This window comes from Bos grunniens, chromosome 15 (assembly GCF_055505025.1).
Source record: "Bos grunniens cultivar Pamir isolate PY7600 chromosome 15, Bosgru_T2T1.0, whole genome shotgun sequence".
Taxonomy (NCBI): Eukaryota; Metazoa; Chordata; class Mammalia; order Artiodactyla; family Bovidae; genus Bos; species Bos grunniens.
Window position 1 is genome coordinate 29,710,062 of NC_141179.1, and position 9,614 is coordinate 29,719,675.

Consider the following 9,614-nt stretch of genomic DNA (forward strand, 5'->3'; position numbering starts at 1 on the left):
CGGGGAGTCCAGCTTTGATCCCTGGTCAGAAACTGGATACCACATGCTGCAGCCAAGAGTTTGCCTGCTGCAACTAAAAATCCCTCGTGCCACAGTGAAGACTGAAGATCCCACGTGCTGTAACTACGACCTGGTGCAGCCCAATAAATAAATACATACATTTAAAATGTTTGTCATTGCCTTTTATGGCTTGAGCTCTTATATTGTCAACTTGTGTTTTATACTTGTATAGGTTGAGTTATAATCAGAACAATAAATTTTGGTAACGACAACCCTGTATGCGAGACAGCAAAGGAGACACAGATGTATGGAACAGTCTTTTGGACTCTGTGGGAGAGGGAGGGGGGTGATGATTTGGGAGAATGGCATTAAAACATGTATAATATCATATAAGAAAAAAAAAGAACAATAATTTTATCATAAGAATGTTGCTTATCTGGAGACTTAACTTTCTGCTTGCTTCTAAAACCAAATTATATCCCTTAGAAATTCTCTTAAGTGGAAATTAGGCATCTAATAATAATTTTTCCCTTTTTAGAAAAATTATCCAAGATGTAAAATTTTACAAGTTGAAAAAACTAACTACCACAATAACAAATTCAAAGGTAGGATGAGGTTCCACCTCCTAGAAGTGATTGTTAACATTTAAACACAGATATCCTTTGAGACATAACATAAGGCCCCAAAATTACACTAGGGTTACATCTCTAAAAATATGCTTTATATTTAAGCAATGTGTCCATTGGAATTACATGTATTCCATCGGAATTACATGTGTTCTAGCACAGTTAGGCCTGTGAAATATATATCTTGTCTACAACAGATACCATTATTATTTTGTTATCTATTAATAATACCAAAACCAATCATTGTAAATGAAATAATACTGTTTACTTAATTAGCTATTTGCTAGTGTTAAAAAGAGGGATGGCAGTTATTACTCTGTCCCATTTGTTAATGGAGGAAGACAATAATTTCAGAAAGCATTTGACCATCTATGCCAGCAGACTTACATAAATGTTGTTTTTTATAAAATAAAAAGAAATAAGTGCTCATTAATGAATTAAGACTTAGAGTAAAACAAAGTGGCTGTTGTGTGTTTCTCCATTCATTCACCATAATAACATGGAAGAGAGTTCTGTGTTAGGGTTTACCAACATTCCTTATAAATTTTAGTGAGGTGCCTGTGTGTATGTGTATGAACTTATAGAATTCAGGTGCTCCATTAGCTATAAACAAAAATGGAATCATTTTTGTTACACAGTCCAAGGTTCAAATCCTGTCACACTAGCTAGGTTACCTTAGGTGTGAATCTAGATTTACTTTCCTTGAGATGAGGCTAGTAATTCCTGCCTCATCTCATAATTCATGGTCATTATGCCCGTGTAATGAAATAACACAGCATTTCCCATGTACATAGGAACATAGAAAGGAACATAGTCCAGAATTTGATGGCATGCTTTTTTCTCTGTCACAAGTGTTTTCCATATGGATCTGTAGCCACATTATTATTTTGGCTACCTAATGCTCATTTCTAGCTCGTCTTTATATAATTCACTCTTGAGCAGCCGCTGGCAGAGTTCTTCCCTAGCTTAGGCATTTCTGTGGTTGTATGTGGCTTCTGTTGGCTGGGCTCCTCACTACCCTGGTGCCTTCAATCCTACAGGTGTGAACGGTTTGCGGATGCTGGGGATTCTCCATGACGCTGTTGTATTCCTGATTGAGCAACTGTCTGGTGCCAAGCACTGTAGGAATTACAAATTCCGTTTCCACAAACCAGAGGAGGCCAATGAGCCCCCACTGAACCCTCATGGCTCAGCCAGGGCTGAAGTCCACCTGAGGCAAGTTCTGTTCTTGTCCTTAAGCAATTTGGGGTCCTGATTTTATTGTCTACTGGTGTATTTTCCCACTTAACCTCTGAGACTTCCTGTTAACACTGTCCTTCGCTGGCTCTACTAAACTGTCTCTCTAAACATATCTTAATCTTTTGGCTCCAGGAAGTCAGCCTTTGACATGTTTAACTTCCTGGCTTCTAAACACCGGCAGCCTCCTGAGTACAACCCCAATGACGAGGAAGAGGAGGAGGTGCAGCTGAAGTCAGCTCGGTAAGTCTGGAGTGGAGTGGGGTCACCAGAAATACTCTTTGCGAGTGAAACGATACCATTTGCAGCAATGTGGATGGACCTAGAGATTATAGTCAGTGAAGCGAGAAAGAGGCAGATACCGTACGATAGCATTTATATTACGTGGGGTCTAAAAGACAATACAAATGAACTTATTTTACTAAACAGAAACAGACTTACGGACATGGAAAACAAACTTACAGTTCCAAAAGGGAAAGGCAGCCGCTGCTGCTGCTGTCGCTTCAGTCGTGTCCAACTCTGTGCCACCCCATAGACGGCCTCCCACCAGGCTCCCCTGTCCCTGGGATTCTCCAGGCAAGAACGCTGGAGTCGGTTGCCATTTCCTGCTCCAGTGCATGAAAGTGAAAAGTGAAAGTGAAGTCACTCAGTCTTATCTGACTCTTAGCGACCCCATGGACTGCAGCCTACCAGGCTCCTCTGTCTATGGGATTTTCCAAAGAGGGTAGGGATAAATTAGGAGTCTGGGATTAGCAGATCCAAACTACTACTACTATATATCTATATATAAATAGGTAAACAGTAAGGTCCTACCATATAGCACAGGGAACCATATTCAATCCTGTAATAAACCATAAAGGAAAAGAATATGTAAAAGAATATAAAGTAAAATCACTTTGCTATACACCAGAAATTAATACAGCATTGTAAATCAACTATATTAAAAAATAAAAAAGAAATACTCTTTGCTTCCCTCTTTCCAGTTTTGCTTGGATCAGAATATCCCAAATAATATTTAAGAAGAGGAATATAGTTTGTGTTGAAGTAGCAGTAACTGGCTAGCAAAGAGAGAGGAATATGTTAACAGAGGAGAAACTCAAATAACTAAAAGATGTATATTTTATTCAACTGTGGTATACTCTGTCAGCTTTGGGCGTACCACCGTAGACTTCATATATAACATAGTATAGGCATAATTTTATATGGTGGGCTTCCCTCATGGCTCAGTAGTAAAGAATCCATCTGCCAATTCAGGAGCCTCGGGTTTGATCCCTGGGTCAGAAGGATCCCCTGGAATAGGAAAATGGCACCCCACTCCAGTATTCTTGCCTGGGAAATCCCATGGACAGAGGAGCCTGGCGGGCTACAGTCCATGAGATCACAAAAGAGTGGGACATGACTTAGCAACTACGCAATGATACATTTTTATAAGGCAGTTGTTATACTTAGCATTGAACACACAGTGTAGTCATATGGTCTAGGACTGTTCAATCCAAGACTCAAAACTGATGATTTCCTAAAGAGAATTTATTAATAACGAGCCTTCTTTCTTTAGGAGGGCAACTAGTATGGATCTACCAATGCCCATGCGTTTCCGGCACTTAAAAAAGACTTCTAAGGAGGCAGTTGGTGTCTACAGGTATGGCGAAAATTATAGAAAGAATTCTAGAAAACTAATGAAGTTTTCCAAAATCAAAGTGGACCAAATGCTGAAGTCACCTCCTTCATTCAGCAAGTGAGGTTTCTGTCAGTATTGCTAATTGAACCTGATGTCCTGGGATCCTGGAGCTCCTTATGTTGAACAAGGAATTTAACACAGTGGGCATTAATGTACTGCTACTTCTAGTGGGTTACGGAATGGAGAAATCTTTAATCCTTGGCCATTTGTTAGAATGATTAGTATATTCACTCAGATCAGGTGGGTCCAGTTTTTCTTTCCTAAGTATCTGTCTCTCCTGGAGAAATGGAGGCCGATAGATTCTATTAAATAGAACCAATAGAAATAGAGACCAATAAATCTCTTCATAGACCTGAAGATTTTATTCATGTATTCACACATTTAACCTTATTTGCAGAATCGGCAGCTGATGTCTTTTCCATCTTTATGTCCTAGGTCTCCCATCCACGGCCGGGGTCTTTTTTGTAAGAGAAACATTGATGCAGGTGAGATGGTGATTGAGTATGCTGGCAACGTCATCCGTTCCATCCAGACTGACAAGCGAGAGAAGTACTATGACAGCAAGGTGAGTCCCACACTTGTACTCTCCAGTTCTTTTCGTTTTAGAAGGGGCCATCACCTACAAAGATGGTCCCTAGATCCCAGAGAAATTAGTATATTTTATTAATTAGACACTGGTTTTTATTACACTTTAACATCTCTGAATTTGTGGTGGGCCCAGTCCACTGTAGGGATTAGCACACAAAGATACTCTTTGAAGATTTGTCTGAATGGATCCCAGGATCGAAAGCACATTGTGACACAAGCTGTAGGTTTCTCCTGCCACAGGTTTCTCTTGTGGAGACGTTAATAAACCTGTGGTCCAGTGCCCATAATCTAGGAATTTCTCATGGAAGCATCCTGAAAGATGCAAGAAATCCAGAAATTTTACCAGAAGGAACTTTGTTCGTCAGTGGCTAAGGTCACATCAGAAAACGGTTCTGTGTTGTCCAGCCTGAGCCAGGCTCTTCTCTGTCCTCCTTCCTGCAGGGCATCGGCTGCTACATGTTCCGGATCGATGACTCTGAGGTGGTGGATGCCACCATGCACGGGAACGCCGCCCGCTTCATCAACCACTCATGTGAGCCCAACTGCTACTCTCGGGTCATCAACATCGACGGGCAGAAGCACATTGTCATCTTCGCCATGCGCAAGATCTACCGAGGGGAGGAACTCACTTACGACTATAAATTCCCCATTGAGGACGCCAGCAACAAGCTCCCCTGCAACTGTGGTGCCAAGAAATGCCGGAAGTTCCTAAACTAAAGCTGCTCTTCTCCCCAGTGTCGGAGTACTAGGACCCAGGGCCTCCACAGTGATGCCGAAGGCCTTTGCCAGCAGCCAGGTATTCCAGGATTGAGCGGGCACAGTTGAGGGGCCTCTGTGACGGCTGGGCTCCCTTGGGTCCCATATTCACATTCTACATGTGATCATAGTCCTGGAGAGAGATGAGGTCTAGAAGAAAAGATCCGCGATCGGCTTTCTACTGGGGCCCCTCTGATTGTGTGCCGTTAAAAAGTGGGGAAGGGGTCCCTAGCAGACTTGCCTGGAAGGAGCCTGTAGAGAGTTAGTTGTGTAGGGAGATTGGCCTGAGCACCTCCTCAGAAGTTGCCATCCTCGTCTTGGCGTTTCCCAAGCACTGTAAGCGAGGGGTCAGGCACAGCCCTGGTGCAGGGTTGGTTGGAGACCTGACAGTTTGCCAGCCCGGCCCAGCCTGTAGCCATGTGTTGAACAAAGAGAGACGGTCTGGTGGTTTTCCCTACTATCCTCCCAGTTGAGAGTTCCCTTCTGGTTGGGAGACAGGATTCTTAGCACCTTTGGTGTCAAAAGCTGTCTTGGGGTTGTGCCAATTCATTACCAAACATTGAGCCTGTGGGCTTTAAGTGGGAGTGTTACCCCCATGAGCCTTATCTCAGTCAGTCACCTTCCTAGACAATAGGAGCGGCTTCCCTCTCATTCCTTCTCTTCACTCCACTTTCTCGTTTCCCCATTCTGCATCCCACCGCTTTCCCGTTCTCTCTGGGTGGTAGGGGAGAGTGACTCCCTGTGTAAGAACACTCCCTGTTGGGCATAGGATGTGCCTGCAAGACGTTCCCTGAGCCTGTAAGCACTCCCAGTGGGAAAGTGGACAGGAGCCATTGGCCGTAACCAGACAGAATTTGGAGATGTTTTCATAAAGCTCCACTGAGAGTTTTAAAGAAATGTATGTAGAAGAAGAAGATTATTTAAATAGGATTTGAATCATGCAACAGTCAGAGTTTCACAACCAGGATGACCCCTGGGTCCCATTCCTAGGACATGGTAACTTTATTTTCCCCTTGTTAAGACATAGGAAGACTTAATTTTTAAATGGTCAGTGTCCAGTTGAAGGCAGAACACTAATCAGATTTCAAGGCCCAAAACTTGGGGACTAGACCACCTTGTATCGAGGGACCTCTGCCACCTGTGCAAAATCTGTGGCTAAAGCAAATGAAATGAAATGACACTACTGCCCTGATTACTCCTTAGGATGTGGTCAAAACAGCATCAAATGTTTCTTCTCTTCTCTTCCCCAAGACGGTTCCTGAACCTGTTAAATTAAGTCATTGGATTTTACTCGGTTCTGTTTACAGTTTACTATTTAAGGTTTTATAAATGTAAATATATTTTGTATATTTTTCTATGAGAAGCACTTCATAGGGAGAAGCACTTATGACAAGGCTATTTTTTAAACCGCGGTATTATCCTAATTTAAAAGAAGATCGGTTTTTAATAATTTTTTATTTTCATAGGATGAAGTTAGAGAAAATATTCAGCTGTACACACAAAGTCTGGTTTTTCCTGCCCAACTTCCCCCTGGAAGGTGTCCTTTTCGTTGTTTAATGTGTAGCTTGTTTGTGCCCTGTTGACATAAACGTTTCCTGGGTTTGCTCTTTGACAATAAGTGGAAAAGGAAGGTGCCCCCAGCTCCATCGGGCCACTCCCCTCCTTCTCCAGTCAAAGCTCCTGAATGGCTGCGGTAGGATCTCGACACAGCAGTTCCTTCTCCTCTTGCCTGCCTCTCTCCCTCCTTCCTGGCACAGCCCAGTGCTGAGAGGTGAGCGCCAGCACTTCCTGTCTTTCCTCCTTCAGAGTTAGCAACCAAGCTGAATGGCAACCTGATGTTTTCCATCACCATCTGCCTCGTAGGTCACCTCGTCCCTCTCTCTCTGCCCACCAAGTCCTCACGCCTGCAAAGACCCCCTGGGTCCCCCCCATGCCCTCTTTTGGGGCAGCTCGTTGAAACTGAAGCACAGTCTGACCACTCACGATAATGCAGATGCTCCTCGGCCTCTGTCAGCCATGAGGTTTCAGAGCAGCGTAGCCCAGTGGAGGGCAGGGCGCCTCTTCTCACCACAAGAAGCCCATTCCTCCAGAAGGAAGTCTAGCAAAGCAATACGACTCAGCCCAGCGCTCTCTGCCCCGGGACTCACGGCTCTGCTGTGCCTTCCACCCTGGGCTCCCTGTTCTTCCATGACCTTAATTAAGAACTTTGGTGGCTCTGCTGGAACACTGTCACTGTTTTCTCTGTTGTGCAGGGAACCCAGCACTGTGGCCAGGATGGCAGAGACTCCCTGTCATCTCAGAGAAGTGCCAGCAGGGGCCTGGGGCAAAGCAGTCTGCCCGGACCTCACCTCCCTTCCTCCTTTTGCCCGTGAACAAGATACAGTGGCCCAAGGGGTTCCACTGGTGTCTGGTTTCCTTTATTATTGCACTGTGTGAGGTTTTTTTGTATATCCTTTTATTCCTTTTTCTTTTTCTTTTTTTTTAAAGAAAAAAAAAAAAACCTTAAGCTGCATTTGTTACTGAAATGATTAATGCACTGACGGGTCATGAATTCACCTTGAGGAAGACCCAAAGGCCAGTCGGGAGTGGGGGAAACTCAGCTCAGTAGACCTAGTGACTGCCCTGCTAGGCCGTGCTGTACTGTGAGCCCCCTCCTCATCTCTTTCTACCAACCCCAAACCCTGAGGCCAGGGGAGGAGCCCCCCGCTTCCTCTCCTGCCAGCTGCAGATGGTTTGCCTTGCCTCTCCACTCCCTAACTGTCAACCACAGAAATGAGGAGTTCCTCCTAGATCTCAGCCTTGAGTCCATTGCCAAAATTCAGCGTACCTGCCAGCAACTTGGGGATTAAGCTAAGGTTTTCCCTGCAAGAGGGAAAGAAGGCGGGAAAAAACAAAACAAAACCGGCATAGCTATCTCCAAGACACCTCTGAGTCTGTTGTGAAAGTGACCAAGGGAATCTCCGCACAAAAGTGCAGACTGAGGAACTGTGGTGGGTTGTTCCCAAGAATCCCCCAAGGGGCACCCCAAATCCCTAAGGAGTCACAGCTGCAAACCTGGTCAGTTCTCAGTGAGAGAGCCAGCTCACTTACAGCTTTGCTGCTAGAACCTGTTGTGGCTGCATTTCCTGGTGGCCAGTGACAACTGTGTAACCAGAGGAGCTGCATGGCGCTGACCTTTTGGCCGGAACTTGGTCCCTTTGGCTCCCCGTTACCGTCCGCCACCTCCAGCCCAGCCCCTCCTGTTTTTAGACCAATAACCAGAATCAAGGGGGAAGCCCTGGCAGCTATATATATATATATATATATATATATATATATATAAAAGTTTTCAACCAGACTCCTTTGCCGGGATCCACTCTGCCACCCCGCTTGCCTCTGTCAAACCCCCGGGCCAATGCTGTGAGCACCATGCAGCTCCCTTGATTTAAAAAAAAAAAAAAAATACAACAACAACAAAAAAACAACAAAAAAAAACCTTCTAATGAATGTATCTTTCTAAAGGACTGACATTCAATCAAATATCTGAAAATACTAAAGGTCAAAACCTTGTCAGATGTTAAGTTTGATTTGGGATTTTTTTTTTTTTAATAGAAATCAAGTTATGGGTTTTTTGGTGTTTGTTTTTTTTTTTTTTTAAAGGAAAAGCGGGTCATTGCAAAGGGCTGGGTGTAATTTTATGTTTCGTTTCCTTCATTTTAAAGCAATACAAGGTTATTGAGCAGATGGTTTTGTGCCGAATCATGAATACCAGTCAAGTCTCACACTCTGAAACCTTGCAACTTTTTTGTTTTGGTTTTCAAATAAATATAAATATGATATATATAGGAACTAATATAGTAATGCACCATGTAACAAAGCCTAGTTCAGTCCATGGCTTTTAATTCTCTTAACACTATAGATAAGGATTGTGTTACAGTTGCTAGTAGTGGCAGGAAATTGTCAGTCTGGCGCTCCTCTGATCCCCCACATGGGAGGAGACTCCAGCTCTAAGGGGATGGCAAAACAGTCCATTCCCGGGATCAGAGAGAAATGCAGAAATGGTGTCACCTGGGTTTTTTCTGCCTGTGAATGTTGCCAGTCAGTACCTGTACTCCTTGTTTCTCTATTTTTGGTTATGAATGTTGGGGTTACCACCTGCATTTAGGGGAAAATTGTGTTCTGTGCTTTCCTGGTATCTTGTTCCGAGGTACTCTAGTTCTGTCTTTCAACCAAGAAAATAGACTTGTGGTGTTTCTTTTATTGAACTTTTAACAGTCTCTTTAGTAAATACAGGTAGTTGAATAATTGTTTCAAAAGCTCAACAGATGACAAGCTTCTTTTCTAGGAATAAGACATTTCTTGACAACTTTATCATGTATAACAGATCTTTCGGTTTGTTTTTTTTTTCCCTTGTGTTCTTCCAAGCTTCTGGTTAGAGAAAAAGAAAAAAAAAAAAAAAAAAGGAAAAAAATGTGTCTAAAGTCCATCAGTGTTAACTCCCTGTGACAGGGAAGAAGGAAAATACTTTAATAGTTCAAAAAATAATAATGCTGAAAGCTGTCTACGAAAGACTGAATGTAAAAGTAAAAAGTGTACATAGTTGTAAAAAAAAAGGAGTTTTTAAACATGTTTATTTTCTATGCACTTTTTTTTATTTAAGTGATAGTTTAATTAATAAACATGTCAAGTTTATTGCTGCACATGGTTGAACTTTCTTTTGGCTTTGGCTGAGGTGGGAGGGCCATGGGCCA

General features: G+C 43.2%; 1 protein-coding gene across 10 annotated transcripts in view; it reads left to right on the forward strand.

Annotated features, from left to right (window-relative positions):
• KMT2A (lysine methyltransferase 2A) overlaps positions 1–9,563 on the forward strand; it is a 78,058-nt gene extending 68,495 nt beyond the window's left edge. For all 10 annotated transcript variants that reach the window (XM_086339517.1, XM_086339518.1, XM_086339511.1 and 7 more), the window contains 5 exons: positions 1,667–1,845; positions 2,002–2,105; positions 3,418–3,501; positions 3,976–4,105; positions 4,570–9,563. In XM_086339517.1, coding sequence (XP_086195643.1) covers positions 1,667–1,845; positions 2,002–2,105; positions 3,418–3,501; positions 3,976–4,105; positions 4,570–4,845 — 773 coding nt within the window. In that variant the 3' untranslated portion in view covers positions 4,846–9,563. The remainder of the gene's footprint in view (positions 1–1,666; positions 1,846–2,001; positions 2,106–3,417; positions 3,502–3,975; positions 4,106–4,569) is intronic.
• The last annotated feature ends 51 nt before the right edge of the window (positions 9,564–9,614 follow it).